The sequence below is a fragment of the Paramormyrops kingsleyae genome, chromosome 9, assembly GCF_048594095.1.
Source record: "Paramormyrops kingsleyae isolate MSU_618 chromosome 9, PKINGS_0.4, whole genome shotgun sequence".
Taxonomy (NCBI): domain Eukaryota; kingdom Metazoa; phylum Chordata; class Actinopteri; order Osteoglossiformes; family Mormyridae; genus Paramormyrops; species Paramormyrops kingsleyae.
Window position 1 is genome coordinate 32,324,356 of NC_132805.1, and position 21,350 is coordinate 32,345,705.

At 43.4% G+C, this 21,350-nt stretch overlaps 1 protein-coding gene and 1 long non-coding RNA gene across 10 annotated transcripts in view; one reads left to right on the plus strand and one right to left on the minus strand.

Moving 5' to 3' along the window:
• rims2a (regulating synaptic membrane exocytosis 2a) overlaps positions 1-21,350 on the minus strand; it is a 158,263-nt gene that overhangs the window by 65,052 nt on the left and 71,861 nt on the right. For 3 of the 7 annotated variants that reach the window (XM_023811024.2, XM_023811031.2, XM_023811043.2), the window contains exons 3-8: positions 8,809-8,876; positions 6,686-6,805; positions 5,435-5,534; positions 5,130-5,253; positions 4,241-4,287; positions 3,878-3,990 (exon numbers count right to left, since the gene is read on the minus strand). In XM_023811024.2, the coding sequence (XP_023666792.1) occupies positions 3,878-3,990; positions 4,241-4,287; positions 5,130-5,253; positions 5,435-5,534; positions 6,686-6,805; positions 8,809-8,876 (572 nt within the window). Of the gene's footprint in view, positions 1-3,053; positions 3,102-3,877; positions 3,991-4,240; positions 4,288-5,129; positions 5,254-5,434; positions 5,535-6,685; positions 6,806-8,471; positions 8,684-8,808; positions 8,877-21,350 lie in introns of all 7 variants that reach the window. The other 4 variants (XM_072716797.1, XM_023811015.2, XM_023811005.2 and 1 more) reach the window with 2 other exon arrangements.
• LOC111843462 (uncharacterized) lies at positions 11,940-16,796 on the plus strand. Of its 3 annotated transcripts, none has more exons than XR_011993135.1 (4): positions 11,940-12,228; positions 14,193-14,238; positions 14,613-15,163; positions 15,237-16,796. It is a non-coding gene; the product is annotated as an uncharacterized lncRNA (long non-coding RNA). The 3 variants fall into 3 exon arrangements; XR_002838168.2 differs by having other exon boundaries at positions 14,613-14,690; positions 14,782-16,796; XR_002838167.2 differs by having other exon boundaries at positions 14,613-16,796.

Genomic DNA, 21,350 nt, shown 5'->3' on the forward strand with positions numbered 1-21,350 from the left:
AAAGTACTTACCTCAACAGTATTCGTTTCCTATCAGTTCTGATTCTTACTCGAGTGTAATTTATTTTTGTATAAAATAACTAACTTCAAAATAACTTCCTAGTAACTAATTAATGAAGTCAGCATCACCTTATTCTTAATAATTCACATATATCATCAATGCAATAACAAAAAGGTTTTACACGTTATAATTTTACAATTACTTAATCACCCTTTTTAAAGCCATTAATACTAATCAGCTTGTTAATTTTGGGGGGAGGATTCTAGAGGAATTTTCACATTGCCCCCACAGGTAACAGAGAGATGGTATTCCCGGTGGTACTCATCTTCTGGGTTGGATAGGGGTGGGGAGTGGTAGACACTGCTCCCTAGAGATCACCACGTCTGACTCATGGTCTTTTGCTTCAGTGACGAGCTTTTAAACGACGCATGCGGTGGGATCAAGACCATCTCAAACGGCATGGGCAAAGGAGGCTATGGGGGGAAAAGACCTACAGGAGAAGTCATCGGGACGAAAATCTGAGAACGTCACATGCGCTGGACACAGACCTGACATGACAACGGAGGACAAACCGATCTCACCCAAAAGTATCAGGCACCCCCCTCCAAATTAGCGTATTAACAAGAATCAGGCTTTTTTTTCCTTTTCCTGACTATTCAGGAAAAGTCCATGGTGCCTAACACCTGTACCAATGACCGTGTGTGTGGACAGTAGTCATGCTCCAGTGACTGAGAAGGTAGACAGGGGGTAAGTGAGGACTGAGCAGCAGGTCACCCCGAAGCCCAGCGCGAGCCCGTCACACGACAAGCTGACCTCGTTCACTTCTGCCGTAAGAAGGGGAGTTGTAAGCGACCAGCGGGACGTGCTTACAACTCACCGAAGTGGAGGTTGTGCGGGGGGGCGGGGGGTGGGGAAGTTTCAACACTTCAACAGCAGCTGATATCCAAAACATGCAACACAGCAAAGCATTCAAAACAGACCACAACCAGGGACCACAGACTTTAGGAAGGTCTAAAGGTCAAACAAATTGTACCGAAGGACATGTCAACCCAAAGCCTGTTATGTAAGCTTTCAGAATGTTGCCAATATATTTGCCAGGCTGTCTGAATTTCGGGTACGATCTAAAGTGCTCCGTCTATCCATTTCCATGACGACAAGCATACAGAGAGACATTTCTGTCACCATATCTGTCACCGGAGACATCCTTGATGGCAAGATGAATTCAATGGTGAGTGTGCAGAGGCTTTGGCATGTGAAACAAGTCAGACATGTAATGGAGAGAAGATTCCATTTGTCATTTAAATGATTAGCTATGTCTCTTTCCTTGTCAAGCAGTTGTACTGTGAAAACAGTACAAACTATAAAATGTGATGTATAGCTAGAGTATTAAAGTAAACCTGACCTCAGCTGTTAAATAGTCTAACCTAAGAAAGTGTGTGTGTGTGTATGTAAATTAGGTTTATACGACATTGTGGGGACCAAATGTCCCCCACAATGTAATAAAAACCTGTTTTTTTATGTTGTGGGGATCATTTCTCAGGTTCCCACAAAGATCTGTGAATGCAATCAAAAAAGTACAAATGTCAAAAGTCTTGTATTTTGTTTGGTTACAAATGGTTAAGGTTAGCGCTGGGTAGGGGTTGTCATTGGTGGGAACAGGGGCGCCGTAAGGGGGAGGAAAGCTAGGACGATTCCAAGGGCCCCTGAGCGACAGGGGCCCTAAAAAATTAGGAAAATAACTGGATTGGTTTAGACTGGGGGGCCTAATATGATATGCTTTCATGGGGCCCAAAATCTCTAGCAGCGCCCCTGGGTGGGAATATGGTTTTTCCCATAGAAATGAATGGAGAGTCCCCACAAAGATATGAATACAAACATGTGTATGCATGTGTGTATATGTGTTTCTGCTGGGGGGGGGTGGGGGGGGGGTAGCTGCCTTAGAGTGATCTGCAGTGACCTCCTGTTAAGGCACACAAACCATCCATCTCCTACAATGCTCTCGAAGCCTCATGTTCTGATCTCCCGCGGTTACGGTTCTGTCCGCCATCGCTAGCTCCATCCTATATCCATCAGCCTCTCCACCCACTAATACTCACTGCTTCTCTAATTGGACAGTCCTTTCAAAGCCATGATGGACAGTAACACCTTCAATATAATGTGAAACCTGCGGTATTTTACAGCAAAAGAACCTTCTAGTCATTTCATATGCCTTTTAAGGGTGCTGCCCCTCAGCATCAGCTTCAAACAGGAGAAATTTCTAGAAAAGTCACTTTCCTTCATAAACTTCCCAATGTCTAACACTGCGCGACACAGCGTGGAGACGGACCCTGGAAACAGTGACGGCGACTGGTGGCTTGTATATTTACAGTGGGAGGGATGCCCGCTCACGGCATGTGGCGCAACTTTCTGGGGCCCAAGCATGTGCCTGCTGCCAGACATGCCGCTGAAAGGGATGGCACGGAGGACAGCCGTGCCCGAGTGAAAAAGGAAGTGTAACGTCTTCTGCTGAGATGTGTCATGGCCCGAGGAGAAGCATCCCATCTGTTTATCCCTAGGATCTTCAAAAAATACCAGGGCATTTAAAGAGACTCAGTACTCCATGGCCGTTTTGTTTTTTTTTTTGTGTGTGCATATGTAAATACATTATTTTCATTTTCTTTAAAGGAAACAACGTGGAAGTCCATGTGACTTCCACATAGATCAGGTCTTTGGGTGACCTCGTCACCTCAGTCCCTGCGCTGTCGCCGGCCATGACGGAACGTCTCTTTAAACTCTTTTAATGAGGTCTTTACTCATGCAGACACTTCCAGGCTCCCGGCAACATGGATGTGAATGTATCACGAAGATGGCGGCGATAATAACAATCATAATCAGAACGATAATAATGATCAGAAGCACCACACTTTTACGCATAAACTCAGGGAAGACACACTGAGCTCGGCCATATTCCTGTGCATTTTGCAAAAAATGCAGAAATGAAAAGGAGATGGAAAGACAGTATGGGGAAAGAGAGACCATACAGAGACGTCTGTCGCTTGGACAGGGGTCGTTACCTGGACCCTAGGGACAAAAGGCGTAGTTCTCCTACTAAGGCTTTGGCTCTGGGTAAAGGCACAATTAAACAAAGAAAAGAACAAAGAAACAAAGAAAAAAATGCAATAAAACAAAATCCAAATGACAAAAACCCACAATCAAATACACAAACAAAAAAAATCAAGTCTAGCGGAAAAGAGGCTTTTTAGGCTGTTTAGTTTCTTTTAGACTATTGGTATTGATCTGATGTCTTCAATAACAGAACGTGCTTTGCTTTCTCTACATCTGCACTTCCTGTTTCCTGGAGACTGGAGGTGAGCTGTGAATGTTGTGCTTGTTTTTGTTATCCTGCTGGTTATAAAACGTTCCAAGGCCAATACTTTCAGCATAAGCATTTAACGAATGATGTGGAGCTGTCGAGCCAGTACCAGTCCTGACCTCGGGAGGGATTCGTGACATCCCCCAGGACTGGAAAAATCGTACGGGCCTCCACTGCACTAGACGCAGCCGAAAACATGAACAGGGCTTAGTTGGCCCCTAGTTAGGGCATGAGCTGCATTGGTAGCCAGGCTTTCAGCTGAGATTGCCCCCCGACATGGATGGGGGCATATAGGTATCAGCCCTCTTGGTTAAATCTCCTTCCAAAAAAAAAACAACCTCAAAGGTAAAGGTAGACCTCAAATTATTCACCAGCTGGAACGTTTTACAACCATTTTTTATTACAAAAACTGTTCTTTGTGTAACAACTTTCACACCACACTTCCCGGCCTTCAACTTAAGTAGCCCAGCTGCCCTGTCGTCTGTGTCAGCTCAATGCCCCAAGGCGGGCATTGTGGGTACCTACTGAGAGCTGTCCGGACAGGTACTGAGGGGCGTCTCGGAGCATGCTGGGGCTCATGGGAGACGTGACCGCAATGGAGGGCCGCTCCATCTTCTGGGATTCAAAGGAACTCGAACCTGCAACGAATACAGGAGGTGTTGGACATTCTCACCTTTGCCTGTTGATGCTGCGGTCAGGTTTCGCCAGTCAGGTAAAGGTTGAGTTACATGATTATGAGATGTTCAATGTGAACTGAAGTTTTATCCAGGGGTGGGGGATCCTTTTATAGCATAAGCATACACCATCATAAATATTTGTAAAGTAACTTTTAAGTATTTCCCCATAATAATTCATGTGATTTTTTTTTTTTTGGGCAGCTCTACTCACTTGATTCCAATTGTGCGTGTGTGCTATCTGGTATCCGGGGAATATCTCTGAAAGGAAAGGGGGAGGGAGGTGTTACACCAGCACACGGCACACAGTGCTTTAATGACTCACAGCACTCCATTTGTCTTCATTGTCCAATCAGCTTCCTATGCAATACGAAGCTGGTCGAATATGCAAATGGCAGGTTTTCCACTTTCTAGTTCATCAGTTAGACCCGGTCCTCTGTTTTCATTTAGGAAAGTGCAGTACACAGGTTCAACTATAGATGCACTATTTCACCATTTAGCAAAGCGATTCACCTGATTAGCTCCTGTACACGTCCACCATGTTGTACAAAATAATGATTAAAATAATGTCAATGAAAATTCATCCACCCATCCATCTTTCTATCCATCCATCTTTCTACACATCCATCTTCTAAACACTGTTCAGTGTCATGTGGGGGGGGTGGAAACTATCTCTGGCTGCAAGGCTGGGATACACCCTCGATTATTATTATTAGAATCAGATTTATTGGCCAAGTATGTTAACTCACACAAGGAATTTGATTCTGGCTAATGGTGTCTCTCAAGTTAGACAGACAATATACAGGCAATGAACATATAATTTACTGACAATATACAAGCTGTATACTGATTAAATGCAAGGCAAGTAATATACATAAAGTGTCAACGGCAATAATGAGAATTACATATGGGAATGAAGGTACAATTCAGTATTTGTACATGTGAGGTCGGGTGTGAAGACAAGAGTCGCTGCAACATAGCCGATGGTACTGGTCACCTATTTATGAGGATAATGGCATGAGGAATGAAATTGCTCTGGTTATTATGAAATAATAATAATAATAATAATAATAATAATAATAATAATAATAATAATAACCTACCCAATGGGGCGAGACACCACCAGCTCCACCTGGGGCTCAGGCTTTGAATCTAAAATGATATTGTAAACTTCTTTGAAGGTGGCCCCTTCTAGGAGCCTCCCGTTCCACTCCAGGACCTGATCGCCTGTGGGGTGACACATGGGGGGAGGGGTCAGCTCAGAAGACCGGCAAAGACCGGCACAGACATTATTGAGGCAACAGCAAATAACACAGGGAATCACAACAAAAGATTCGGCGTGTGACTACATTAAAACGTATGTTTTTCTATGAAAAAGGTTTTATTTCATTTATTTTTTTTATAATACCTGGTCGAAGGTGTCCAACAGTATCTGCTAGGCTTCCTTTTTTCACTTTTGTGATGAAAGCACGAAGTCTACCAGATTCTGTCATCTTTCCTCCAACCACCTGGTGGCGAACACACATATGTGAGGACACAGTGCGGCAACCGGTCTGGCGGTCACAGGCAAACAAATCGAGTACACACACACGCGTGCGCACATGTCGCATACACACACAGACACACACACATACATATAAATACACTTATTCAAGTAAGAAAACAAAAGAAACCTAATGGCACCATATAACAAAATGTGTTACATGTTTTGGCCTTGAGATTTTCTTTAAGCAAATGTGACATGAAGAAAAAAGAAAATTAAATTTTGGCCAATGTGTCTGATTCACCACATGGGGGGGCGGGGGGGTAATCTGTGGGAACTGTCCATGGTGCTGAACAGATAACAGGAAAAAGGAGCAGTGGGGGCGAAACCCAAGCATCCGACTGGACGCACGCGCGGAAGAGGCCCCGCCCATTCAGGAAGTGCTCAGGAGCAGCAGGTGCTTTCCCAGCATGCCTCACTGCATTACCTCTGACTGTCTGTGGCATTTAGATAACTCTCAAAACAACGTGCTGCCAAATCTGAACATAAATGATTCACAGGACTTTACTGTAGCTGAATGGCGGCTTCCATAAAGCTCTTTCATTCCCTGATATTTTCCTCTTTTATAATTAGATTATAAAACTCCTCCTAAACATGTTTTTGAAAGCTCATTTTCAAACAGAGTGTGCAGGTGCAACACTTCTGAAAGGGTATTCCCTACAAGACATTCAAAATCCTCTGTTATGTGAAAATATAAAATGGATTTCCCTGGAGTGTCGTGATTTACAGTGTAGTTTCAAAGAACAGATTTTACATCAGAAGACAGCTCAAAGAAGCAGCTTATAAACTATACCAAAAAATATCTAGTATATTACCATAAAAATACAGCACTGCTACTGTTGACAAATATTAAAAATGTTAAAAGAAAAACTATAGGCAGTGTACATCCCTAAATACAAATATGCAAACTTACAGGACTAAAGTAACTAAAAATAAAACAAAAAATCTTAAAATATGATAATGATCTACTCCACAAGCAAGATTTATGAATGCAAATTATTCTAAAAAACCAACAGAATTTACCAACTTACTGCCATGACAACAATAAAAATGAAGATTCCCCACTGGGTAAGCGGCAGGGTCCCGCCTCCACACTCAGTGAATCATGAGGCTCACCTTCAGTCCTAGAAGTGCACCTGAGTCTCGAGGCACGCTCCCGTCCTTCATCCGCTTGTTTAGCAAGATCCGTCCAATCAGTCGATCCCCATCTTTGGACGGCTGCCACGTCACCGGGTGCTGGGGGGGGGGGGCACAGCACACCCTGTGTTTTACAGCATCCCCAGCTGGAGCATTTAAGAACAAATAAAACCAGGGGGCAAATTCGGGACAGGGATTCTGTTTGCCATACTGAGATACACAGTGACCACACAAACTCTGCCTTTTACACACCATCTTACGCTTTGTTAATTCTGTCAATGTGATTCTGGTAGCCTCATGATTTTGCAGCAGCATGTGGCATGTGCAGGCTATGATCACACAACAGCCTCCTTGACTGTTATATTACTTAAAACTAGAAGAGGTGACTGTTTCTCTGTGATTTATGGTTTTATAATTACATTTAAAAATAAGCATTCTGTCCAATTTGGTTACTTCCAAATCGACTGAACACGACTGTCCAAATCAAATGGACAGCACATGCATCCTTGCGGCTAAGAAAAAGCATTGGCTTCAGTGTGACTCTACCCTTGAACCTTCAGCACAGTATTTCCAAGACACAAATAATGATTAACATGTACTTTATAATAAATATGAAATCATAAAATCTTGCAATTATACAGGAAAGAAGTTGGTTCCCTCTGCGGTTCTCATCGACATCGTCTATGTTAATTTTCAATTGAGCTAATAACTGGGAGTGGGAAGTACAGTGTTTATGCTTTACTGCTTTTTAGAATCAGAGTACTGGGAGAATCAAGGATTCACAGCTAGAGTCTTGAACGTTTGACGGTGCTGCACATTTTTTTGGTCAATGTTTAGGCTCAGAGTTTGTCACAGTGACCTCACATATGGGGGAGGGTGACGGAGGCATGCAACAGTCCATGCAGACTGGCAAGCGGAGGGGAGCCGGCCCAAAATCCGCACCCCCGCCGAACAGCTCAGAGGCAGGTGGAGCACAGACAAAAAACGCCGAAACAAATCCATAAAAGCAGGAAGGAGAATCAGAACCAAAAATGGAACAAAAAATAAGTAGTAAAATGGTCACAGAATAGTAAATAAAACTCACAGAAATGACAGTGGAAGGGAAAAAAGAAAAACATAATTCTATCTATGCAAAACAAAATCCAGTCTTTCCCTCATAAAAAATTTCAAATAAAACAGTGTGCTTTGTTTTGATTTAGTTCTGAACCTGGGTGGCTCTTTGGGGGAAACGACGACTTGAGTGGGGTTGTAGGTAAGGGAAGGGGGGATTTCATAACAGTAACGGGACATCAGCCCGGGTGAGAGGTGTTCCCCAAAGGGACTCGGGATGTCATCTCCACGGCAACAACACAAAACTATTCAAAGAGACAGACATGCAGCTGGGGTACCCACATCCCTGTGTGCCACGACAAACGTGACATGTCTCTAAATTTTGTTTAGTCTTTGTCATAGTCATTAAAAAAAAATTATTTAAATTGTCTTCGGTTTCTCAAAGCAAATTTCCACTGCAGAGCGAAAAGTCAAGTGAGCCAGAGGGTCCCCCACTTTCTCTTTCGGCAACGCCCCTGGGAGAGCTGCCGAAGATTAACCCTGAAATCAAACAAAAGCTCAAAATTTATATATCTTATAAATCAAAGAAGAGAAAGAAAAATAGGTTTAAACAGCTCACCTATATACAGTTAGTGACAGAGAGCAAACAAAGACCAGACGAATAGATAAATAAAAAAAATAAATAAACAAAATGCAGGCTAAATGGTCCAAGTACCTTCTCACTATGGCTATGCTCCTCATTTAGCGTTGTGCTACTGCATGTATCAACGCCAGAGTCTTTAACTTGGGGTTCGCACAATTCCAAGTCCTCTTCGAACGAACGGCCCCCAAAACGCACCGTTTTCTTTTGCCTCTCAGATAAGGTGTAAGCCGAGTCCAACAAAATTGCCTGCTCATGAGTGTTTCTTTTTCCCCTTTGACTGCCCCCTACAGGTGTGGGATAAAACAAAGAAAGAAAAAAACAGAAAAAAAACATGCAGAAGTGTAAATAAAACAAAGGAAACATGAAATGGCGAAGGACTCCGGACAGAGCAGGACTCCGCATGTCTCACCAAAGACATTGTGGAGGCCTCGCTGCCATGCCACCAAGCGTGGTCCCACCAGTGGCCATCCATATCTCCTGCGGGCGGGGGGGTGGGGGGGGTCAGACACACAAGAGAGGACAGCAGAGGGCATGTGAGGAGGACAGGACACGTCCGTCGATGACGAGCTGACGTACAACAGCCACACACACACACCCACGCACATGCATGCACATCTCCTTGGAAAAAAAGATCAAATAAAATGACAAGAAGCCAGCAGCTGCCCACCTCTGAAGCTCCCCATCCTTTAATTTAAAAAGTAAATTAAATTAAAACAAGTAAGACAATATTCTGTGGAGCAGAGCATTTAAACATGGCTTTACAAAGCCATGCACCAAAACAGCTGCCTTTCAGTAGCAAAAATAAATAAAAACAGCAAACAAAACAGAGAGTCTTATAGCTGGCATTCAGCAACTTTAATGGCAGTGTGTGGTGGTGCAAACCACGGATGCAAGAGCAGCCCACGCTTTAGATGTAAAAAATGCCCTTGCCTCTATCTAAGCTGTTCGGTTTAACTACACACAAAGATAATTTTATCCAGGAAAGGGGAAGAAAAAAAACACTGGCTATACAACTATAAAGATCAAAACCAACAGCTGTCCTCCAATCACACTTTACTGTTTTAGCAGGGTCTCCGATTTATTATATGGAGTACAAATGCATTTCCTTTCAGAAAGGTTTTTACAAAGCACAAACAATCCCAGTATGCCTCTGGAATAGGAAATCGAATTAGCATATTTGCATAGTATTTTTATGTTTGATGTAAGATAAGGGACCACGTTCATTTCATATTGTCTTTAGTTCTTTTCCCGTTATATTTTAAGTATCTGTGCAGGCTAAGATAAGACCATTGTCCCCTTGGAGAGTTCAGTACGAGCTTTGAAACATTGCTAACATTTAAAGAGTGTTATATTTTAAATGCAAACATCTCACATACATCCTCATCATTTTGGGATACTGTTTGATATTACGTTGAGGCTAACAGACGTAAGATACAATTATATTTTAATCAAAAACGATACCAAGAATCCTACTAGATCTCAAAATAGATAAGTACTTAAAAAAAACGCTGTTGGGCTGAAAAGCACTCAGAAAACTGTATGCTGACGACACACACGCATGCGCGCGCAGACACACTCCCACACACAGAGGAAAAACACAATCGAAAAGTTAGAATTTGATGCTGTCTATAAGGAATGACGCACCGACTTCTTCAAATGGATAAAACGCAGAAACACCCGCATGACATACTGATCCCCGTCGTTAGTCAGGGAGACGCAGTCTGTCCAGATCACGTCCAGGGTGCTTCTGTTATAGCACCAGCACCGGGAGAATCGGCACAGAAATAAAACGGCGGAGAGACGCGCTTGTTTGGCAGCCAATCCTGCACACGGAGTTCATCTCCTCTGCAGTTCACTGTATAAAAGCGATCGCTCCGATACCAGCAAGACGGGATCAATAGAGGGCAGGTCCCCGGGTGAAACCCTGACCCGCTCGCTGTAAACACTCATTTCTCACCTTTAAAACTCGACAGCGGGATGTGTCTGGGAGCATTAGGCTTTCGAAGCACCTAAAAAAGCCGGCGTTTTGAAGGAATATGAAAGGAACCTAATAACTCGTGATTTCCGAACATGCAAACGTTTCAGGATCTACACTAGAGATAGGAAATTGGAATCTGCTTTAACGATTCGTTCACTTCAGACACGGGGAGGTCTCTTTAGGAAATTTTTCAGCATATGTGTCTCCTTCTCCTACTTAAGCTTACTGTATATTTAAATATAGGCCTAATTAAAAAAATATACATTGTATATTACATTGTTGCCAGCTCTCAGGCATCTGGCATGACACTCACGCCTTCAGACTCTCGCGCTCCCGCAAAAAAACTTACCGTAAATTTATATTATTCCATCCACTACAAACCTAAAATTACATAAAAAGCTTTGGGGCAGTTTGCAAACTTTACAGACTATTTACAAAGTAATAAAATTATTACATACATGTAAATGCGTGTGCTGACTTGCCTCGAACTGGAAATCTCACGCTAAGTCTGACTAAAGTTGGCAACCCTGATATGGTACATCAGTTTAATTAAATTATTATACTTGCCATAGTGGCTTTTTCGGTCGTTTGAACGTTATGATATAGGCCAGCTTTACTCCTGACCGAAACGATCAATCACACAGATCGAATCGGGAACCACTCATTGAACCAAATGAACAAATCGGTGCAGTAACCTAGATTATTTCGTTCAATTAAAATATTTGTCCAAAAACACACAAATCTGATCTACGCAAATCCACAGTGGTGTGAAAGCGTTATATAATAGCATAGGATATAAATATATAGCTTACTGCATATCTGCATAACATCTACTTTTAGCTAATTTATTATCTGTAATAAAATCGAGTACGGAAGCTGTAAACTAAATCTCGCTGCACCTGTGCAGTGACAGTTGTACTTGTGCAATGACAAAGGTATTCTATTCTAATTTAAAAACGTTTTCTTATTCACAACAAAAATTACATTTTAATGTACCATATAATGACTAGAAAGACTGTAGTTACCTATGGCATACTCATGCTTCGGTTTTTGCGAAACACCCGAATTTGGCATAGAGGTAGTGTAAATATTTAATTCGTGTTGTTTTCACTCTCAGTTAATTTATACTGGAGAATCAAACAGAACAATCTATTAAATTATTAAATCTTTTAAATAAGCAGTAAATCAGTCCATGTTTAAGAGATTAAGGAGCTCCCTATTTAAATAAATATTGGGGCAAAACACAAGCACTGTATGGTCTGATAACTAGAAAGCATGAAATAACAAGTTAACCTCTCAAACCGCAGGCCTGACTAAAATAATTTCTAATACAGATACAAATCACCGTTTAAAAATGTCGTTTTGTAGATCACAGTCTGATCTAAATAAACGCTTAGTGGGCTACATAAACACCGCAGAACGTATATAGGCTAAATTAAAAAGGTGCTTTTTCCCAAAAAATTTACGGCCACGAAACATTTTCCCACCAAATTTCCATCGGTGCTATAAGAAGCTATAAGTAGCCGCGCGCGCCGGACCTGCAGTTATTCGGCAGACTGCAGTTCACCGACGCCGACTCGACCCCAGAATAACAAGTAACGCCCTGAAACTAAGGTCAGATGCGTCTGTCAAGTTCTGGTGCGTCTGTCCATTACGTCGTGAGGAAAGACAAGGTATTCAGGAGGAAAAGAGTACATCTGGATAAGTAACGTTTTATTTTTTTAATGAGCTATACGAAATGAATACAAGAATATGGCCACGGCCGATTACCCGGCCTTCAGCCCATGAGAAGAGATGCCGAGACCCCGCATTCCTATGAACACATCCCGGACTTTTTGTACACTTTATACGGTAAATTATACCTGAGACAAATGTATGAGATTCAGATCAGAATCTCAACTTGTGTAGACATGAATCTTACGGAAAACCATGTTGATGAAGTAACCTAATTCGGAGGGGATTAGTTTTACCTAAGGGGGTTCGGTGTATAGTTTGTAAAGTGATTAGTCTGACCGATTCGGACAGGAGAAGAAACGTGTGTAATTTTCCCCAAATTACCAGAGATAGCGGAGATAAAACTAATCCCGCACGGATGCTAACGTCAGAGTTAGCACATCTTAAAACCAAATGACAACAGAATTTTCATTTTTGGATGACCAGACTCTTTAAAATACTAATCAAACAAATACTAATCATATCGTTAAAATACTAATCAAACAAATACCGTACAGTTGCTTACAAATCGGCGTTACTCAGTACTGTTGTGCTGCTGTGCACCTACGGTAGATGTTGGTTTTCAGGCGTTTATATTGAAAACTCAGTACCCATCCAAGCTAAATTTTTAACGAATAAAATGCTGATTCCGTTTAACAAGAAAGAGGCGTGGCTTTATAGACATGTACTTATAACCGATACGGCAATGCGGCCAAATGCTTAGGAGAGAGTTTAATACTGGGGGGGCATAACAATTTAAATATGAAGTTCTATTTTTTTTGGAGGAACAAATGAAATGCACGCCCCCCCCCCCCCCCCCGGGTTCATACGCCCGTGAATTCAGACTGGACTTCTATTACCCAAAGAGGTCCGTTTTCACTGAAATATAGAATGAAATTCGCTGCTGATTTTTTTACCGTGGAGGTTTGTAATAATTACAGACATGGCAGATTCGGATAAAAAATAACGGACCTTGTATGTAATTGCTTCAATTACATTTTGTCCCCAGGTAAAACTAATCCCGTCCTAATAGGGCTTAAGTCTGCAAACTAAAGAAATATGAACTAGGGAAATAGCATGGTAACCAGGCGTAGGGTGAGGGGGGCAGGTGTATCGGGGTCAGAGGTGTGACGTCACGTCGCATTATATGGCGATTTTGTAGTCGCGCTGTTTGTTTTTTTTATTCGTAAACTATTGCTGTTACAATTACAATCTATAAAGTGATAGTCATCTTTCCATTTTTTACTCAGATTCATCTTTCGTCGTGTGGTGGGCAGTGGGTCACACTGTAACGGTGCATGTTCCCCAACCAGGCCTGACCTGATATTAGACTAATATGGCAGTTTAAGGATGGTACTGTTCCCCATTATGCTGAACTATTATTAAGAATTATTAAGATTATGCACAGATTGCGAGATTGCGCCACGACTGTCAGGCCATGCACTGTGGAAAAATGACCTCACCTCAGGCTCCACTATGATGCCCCTGTCACTCTCCTGCACCCTGTCTTCTCTCAAAAACACATCCTAACTGTATGGAAAAAATCACTAGCACAAACAAAACACATATTAACTAGCGCCTTGGAAATTGATATAAGTAAAATAAATTTCATTAAATAGGGGATTTATTGAATCCCTTCTTAGCGATTGCTCCGTTCATAAAAAGTGCTGGATGTTATGCCAGCACTGTTTATGAACAAAATGATTCTGAGTTTCTGGTAACTCAGTTGCTTACTTTATGGCATTTTCCAAATAAATGCCAGGTTTGGCCCCGTCTTTGATGGACATCTTACTCATTCCTATGTCCTACCAGCAAACACAGTGGGATGAGAATTGTGACATAAACGCAATTCACTGCTACGTTATCAGCATTGCTGTTTGTGGTATGCTGTCAACTAACCAAGCTAGTTGCAGTTTGCAAATAAGATAATGTTCAAGAAAATTGATGGACAAGGGACGATTAAATTCCAATATTTCACACAATCTTTTATTGACTAACTGTTGGTTATGATACGAGGTCATCAGTGAATTAAGCTTACACTGAAAGCCGTGCAGTGTTTTCCCGCTCACCACTCTCTACGCCTGTTGTCTCTTCACTCGCAGGTCTGTAAGTGAGTGTCTGCCCGCCAGGGACACATTTCCCAACAATGTAAGTTGCAGCTGTGCTTTTGGGACACACAGCCCAGAGCTGGAGTATAGAGTAAACCATTTTAATTAACGGAAGGCAGGGGTTCTCTAGGTGAAGACTGTCAGAAAAATCTGTAAATTATGTGATGAGATATATTTATCATATATTTTTATTTTTTTTGTAAACCAAGCATTATGTTATATCTGATAGTATTGAGGGGGATAGTCTCCCCTTTTCTAAACATTTGGGGGACCTATGATGGCAACCAAAACAAATTAGATGAAAAGTACACTAATCATGTAGAACAGTGTCTGGGGATGTAAATCCAGAGGCAAAAATTTGTTTAATGCAACAATCCTACAAGGGGAAATAACCTTAAAACTTGCGCCTAACAGGGTGAGCAACCACAAGACTAGGACGTACATATTACTTAAGGAGGCTGCATACCAGCAGATGCAAACATCCAAACACAGGTGAAAATGCAGCAGTGCTCGAAATGGACTGTTTAAATTTAACCAGGCCCCAGGGAGAGGAGTTGAGCCAAACTATATGTCACTGGCACAGGTGAAAAATGCAAGTTCTCGACACCACAGAGCAGCCCCCCCCTCCCCCAGCACCTGTCCAAACACCAATTCCTTTTTCGGAGGTGATAAACTGTAAGCTGCACGAAGCCAAGAATCCCTGAAAGCAACACCCAGCACTGACCTGACACCTCAAAGTCACAGCGATCAAACCCTGGAGAGGGAACATAAATCTAACCTCTGCTGCCCAAGCTAATCGGGGGTGAGGAGACCGAGAGAGCGAGAGAAGCAAAGAAACGGAGCAAAGTGAGAGATGGAGAGAGAAAGTAGGGAGATGAAAAGGAGAAATGAAGGCAAGGGATACAGAAACAGAAGGAAGCACCGAGGAAGAACAAGAGGAAAAAGATTTGAGTGAAAGAAAAGAGGCAAGATAGCAAACAGAACGAGGAATGCATGTTATTCATTTTATTAAAAATATAATAGGTATCCACTTGACAGATGGAAGCAATGTGAGGGGAAAAGAGAACAAGGCAGAGGGGGCGGACAGAGAAGCGAATGGGTGTCCGAGGTAAGCCTGCGTCCTACATAACTTTAAGTGCTCCGAGTCTATTACAGAGTCTCTGAAGGAAGAACATCGGAAGGGAAACATACAATCCTACAAGGTTTCTAACAAGGACGTCGACAGCCCTGCAGTCCGGAGCACTAGGGCGACAGTGGTAAATGAGCGCTCACGCCGCGAGGAAGCCCTGCTCTAAGAGTACGACAGAGAATGGGGCCAGGCATCCCGAGCTGGCATACTTACGGCAAACTGGGGGTGGGGCGAGATGTCACCCAGGAGGGGGCGCTGCTGTGGGCAAGACTGACTCTGAGAGGAAAAAAACTGTTTGGCTTTTGCTGCTCGTTGAGATCCCGTAAGCCCTGATTATGTCCGTTAACTGGTATTTGGGACTGATTTTATTTTAAAAAAAAATAATAAATGTTTTCTGTTCAGTTTTTAAAAATTGGATAGATCTGTGAAGTGGGCAGTTGATTGATCAATATGCATACAGCAGAATATTTAAAATCCTCTGGCAGAGTCAACTAAAATGAAGAAAAATCTGATTTATTATTTATGCGTGAAATGAACCATTTTCCTTGAATAAATTATTTTTTTATCAAAAGGCCAGAGCCGAATTCGATTTACCTACTACCAACTAGGAGCTAAGGAAAGCACCGGTTTGTGAAAAAACAGACGATCCATGCACTGCAATTCATGTATCCACAAACCTAAACCTTGATTTGTTCACGGTTAGTCTTAAAAACCATGGAAATGCTGTTTGATCCTTCTTCTAAAACATACACAAGTCACTGCTGTCAAAAAACTAATTGTTCCCCTTTATATTATTAAGCCACTAACCACGAAGCCAGTTTCTGTAAGAATAGCACTCCTTTTTCCTACATAAATGTAACCACAATTACTTGGAAAAATATGCCCATGTTAATGTCAGTGGGGGTTACTAACTCTGTGCTTTTAATTGGAAAACCTCCCCTCGTCTGTTTACGCAGAGCGAGGCTGTCTTGTACAAACACACTTGGAAAAGCATTTTCCTGATTTGCTTATTTGCCTCTGAAGTCCTTCTTCCTTGACGTCAGACATGGATCGTCAATGTGTGTCCCCCCCCACCCCCCACACTGTTAAAAAACGACACGATGCAGGTATGGGCCGCGATTGGAACCTTGTTCTAAACCATTTGCCGGCACGCAGCTGAGAATTGTGGGAAACACAGTGGTCAAACAAAGAGACGGGAACTGACACAGCATTTGAAGAGGGTGAAAATCCTTATACTGCAAGTGTATTATTTATCATGTAATTTCAATAAGTCACCCCATGCAGGACAGTTAAGGAAGTGGGCTGTTAGACTGGAAGCTGGGTCGTTTCTCTCCATCATTTTTACCCTGCCGACCTACCTTTGAAGAATGTTCTTGAATTTAATTAAAATAAATGGGTTGGGCTGTTTAAATATGAAAAAAAAAACTGCATTTCACTGTTGGGAAGTAGATAATTTAATGGCATGTAAACATAAGGTCAATAAAGTCTGGTGTTAAGTGTTAAAAATGAGTCATGTTTACATGAATGAAAGCCCTGCTTTTAATCACTCCTGTGGATTTTTAAGCTGCTTGCCATCTTTCCGCAGCTGTTGTCCAGTTTATCTACTGTTCAACCCGACCCCCGACCTCCTGTTCTGATAGGGCCAGACAGATCCTCTGAATGCCAACACAAAACACATTTCCTCCTGGTTTAGTGAAAGCAAGAGACCACAAAATGGGCTCCAGACCACCTCCGCCTCGTTCCCCCCCCCCCCTCCACAAACACACAGTCTCCCACCACCTTCCATAAGGCTCTGTGGCTTTCCGGAGCAGGAAACTCATCAAGGCGAGGGATTGCAGGCGTCAGCATTCCCGGGAACTCGCGCGCTTTGGGCTGGGGCCACTGATGGTGTAAAACGCTGACAGCAAGCGGCCACATCCGGGCCGGGCCTCATGGCCCGCCACCCTTCCATCACTCTGACAACTCAATAAAAACCCATGTAAACTATTAATTGGATCATTAATTATTGACACTTTTCGTTTTTTCTCACTGAGATTTTGGAGACCCAGAGATGTGGGGAAAGATTAGGGGCAACGGCACATGCGTTTAGACACAGAATCATGGGGACCTGCCTCCCTGTCACTCCATGGGGCTGAGTGGGTTAGGGCGAGCATCCTGGGCGGAGACAGGCGATCCCTTAGACTGCCTTCTGCCAGGACCCACTAGCTGAGGACCTTTCTCGCTTTGGTTTCAGTTTGCCATCTGATACCTGTTGTCAGCCGAAGTCAATAGGCCTTTTGGAGTATTTCATTTTTCCTTGTGAATGCTTTTGGTTGAGTTAAAAGCATACCCGTGTAATTTATCATTCCTTGCTAAGGAACAGGAGGTTAAGGATAGACAACAGGTATTTTCACACATGGAAGTCTTTTCTGGAACCAAAACCTTTTTCCAGAACCAGGGACTACCGTCATGTTCACACTGCAGGAACCTGACTCCATTGTAGTTCCTCTGAGGCAGTTCCAGAACCCTTTTGAGAACCGACTCCAGACTAGGTACTTTTCGTTCGAATACAAACTACTACGGAGGCACTTACAACGATAGTTTGCTCATTAGTTTACCACAAACACCAACGCTAACATAGAAATTACACAGAAGTGTAGAAAATGATGTAATGGAGCAAAAATCCATTTCTGCATCGGATTGATTGCTAAGCAATATACTTTTGTCCAATACGAGCATTCATGGGTGCCAGTGATGAAACTTGCCAGCACTATTAGCGAGATAACTTTACATTGTTTTTTATTCAGTTGAAAATGATCTGCCAGATTTAATAAGAATCATGAACATGTTGCGGGTCAAATATGTAAAACATAAATAAAATACCATGCCCCATTTTGACTGCTCATTTATCACGGTCGCCAGTAATCATTTTGAATAAAAGCAATACCTGGCAAGTACCTAAAATCTTAAAAACGCACTCTGGTATAAAGTGTCCACATAACGTGACCCCAACATGATTATTGCATGCCTTCATGAGTCTATTTTTACCTTTTACATTCAGTTAAGCAGTAGTAAAAGAAGTCTAATTGATCGCTTTTACTACAATTCAGGATAAGTACATTACTTCAGTGTACAACAGCTGGACACACTCAGAAACCCTTTGCTACTTGTCAACCTCTATCTCAGCTACCAGAAGACCAGCCCCATTTCCCCGTAGCCCCTGCACCACAACGGCCACGATCAGAGGATTTCATCTGGGCTTGCAGCTTTTCCTTCATTAACGTGCACCTCAAGGGTTAAGGAGCAGAATCCCTTTCGGGCCCTCGAACCAATGTCCTGGAAGCTCTAGGCCTCCTGGTTTTCTTTTGAACTACAGAATCAGAGCCTGTGGGGAGGGCGGGGGAGCAAGATCTGATCTCTGACAGTCTGTGATCTTGCTGCTCCAGACGTTCTCTTAGAGATGTTCCTCCCACCTGATAAAAAATCTGCATCACTCCATCTGTTTTTGCAGGATTTCAGAGAAGTCTGTGGAATCGGAGACTAAATGGACCTTATTTTCATAAATAAATAAAGCTCATCTGGCTTTCTGCGTTTCACACATTTGGTTTACCCTTTAAGCAGCTACAGAGCAGCATGTCTAGACTGAAGCAGTCAGATCTAGTACTCTGCCCAGTTCTGATGTGAACCGTTTCCTCTCCAGCTGAAACGCAGCTTCTCAGGTATGAAACGATTCAGCATGTAGATGCGGCAGAAGGGGAGGCAAGATGGCCGCATACATGTCCACAAGATCCGCTCCCTCTGCTGAGAAACGCTGTCACGTGACCACACACGTGGGATCCGACGTGGTGAACAGACGGAAAGTCTCTCTGAGGGGGGGCTGTGGACCCTGGAAGGAGGATCAGTGCCCATTAGGCCAACAGACCTTTCACACCTATGCTCCCCCGCCCCCAATCCACCTCCACACGGTTTAGAGAGCACAACATGATGCATTCTTGCCCTGCCAATAAATGGCCATTATTCACGCCCCCCCCCCCCCAGCACCTAACCACTCAACCATCTCCTTAAAACTGCAACTCGCTGACGAGTCACATATGGCAGAAAGGTGCTTTAACCTCCACTTCTCTCCCTTCTTTCTCCTCTAGAGGTACAGATTGCGTGGCATGTCCATCCTTCGCCTCCGTGTCAGCTGCTCACGTCACATGACGCTCCCCGCAGGGGTTGGTCACTACCCTGGCCGACCTGGCACACGCTGATCTTCACAGAGGAGAATCGGACGTCACGTTTGATATGCGGCCTGGAGTCGCAACCTTCATTCACAAAATGAGCCTTTTACTCAGCTGCCTGACAGCTGGTCATGCTCACACAGCAACCTTCAACGGTACCATGCAGACTTTTTTATTGGCAGGTACTCAAAGCCTTTGACACATTAAAGGGGCACCGCCCCCCCCCCCACATGCCTGACCTTCAACACAACATCAGCCACATATATATTTATACATATCCATCTTCCAGGTAGTATGGCATTGTTTTTCATTTACGAAAGGCAGACAGGCATCGCATATAAGACCGTTCACTGATATTCTTCTTGAATAATGCATGAATCACATTAGATAACAGTTAATAAATTAAAATTCAAAACGTATAAAAATAATAAATTGCATTTTGGGAGAATTCAGCTGCTGCAAAACAGACAAGAATGATTAACACCCCCCCCCCCTCCAGAATAAAAAGAAAGATCTATATGGGTGTTTCCTGCTAACAATCCAACTTTCATTAAATAATATTTTCTCCATATTGGACTACGCAGTTTGCGGTAGTTTTGACAGTAAGTCAGCCTGTCCCCCTCACCTCCCAATCCCAGTAGTACGACCTGACATATAGCCAATGCGATTTTGACACCATCGAGACTTACAGCACTGGGTCAATCCCGTCAAACACGTACACAGCCTTTGGAGCATGCGTCTTCACGGGGTGTAACTATAGTGACCGGAGTCAAACGTGTCACGCACTATAGCTGTCTGTGCAGAGGCTCCCAAGGCACCCTACATCACGTGAACAGGGGTTCATAAATTGTTTAGAAAACACGGCCTCCCCAGAACCGTGGCGAGCACTGGGAGGGGGGATTTTAAATCCTGTGAAGTGTGCGACATCTCCATCACTTCCCGTAAGAGGGACCTGCCTGCACACAAGCCGCTGAGAATCGTGTATGACGGGAAGCGAATCGGTATTCCCACTCCAGCTTCCCGACAGCCCGTTCACACACCAGGCCAGTAACACCAGAGCACCCAGACTCCTGGTTCTCTGCCTGTCACACATTCCCCTGAGCTTTGGTCCATAGCAGTGTTTAAAAGAAGGAAAGCCCAGGTATTAATAATTAAAAAGACCTCTTCCCTTCTGCAGGAGGACAGGGATGGTTATGTAATGATGGCAGGCAGGGATGGTCCCATGAGCCTCCTCTGTTTCTCCTCACTAAACTCCGCCAGGACCACCTCCTCCCCCATCCTACCTTTCCCTTCATCTCGGCACTCCTTATGTCTACTTCCTTTTCCCATCTTCCCTTCTTCCAGTATTATTCCTCCTGCCAGCCTCTATCCTCTCCCCTTCCTTCTTTCCTACTATCTCCATCCCTTATCTCTCATTCTCCCTGCTGTATTTCTTCTTCCTACCCCCTTCCTTCCTTATCTCTTTCTCCTGCTTTGCTTCTCCCTCCTTCCTGTCTTCCCTCCTTCATCTCTTTCCCCCTACATTCTCTGTTTGAGCCTTAATCCTCCCTGCCTTCTTCCTCTCCCCTGCCTCCATTTTTCCTCCTCTCTCTCTCTCTCTCTCTCTCCCTCCCTCCACCCTGTCTCTTCCTCCCTCTCTCCTGTCTCCGTTCTGTCAGCCGTGCTTCACTCAGCCAGGTGGGAGGCTGCACTCGCGGCTTTGACAGCAAAATCAATTTGCACTTACAACAAACAGTGGCAGCATTAAGCTGTCAGCCTGCACACTGCTCACGGGACCCGCGCGCACGTTAATTCTGCAGGAAACCTGCTCTTGTCTGCCGC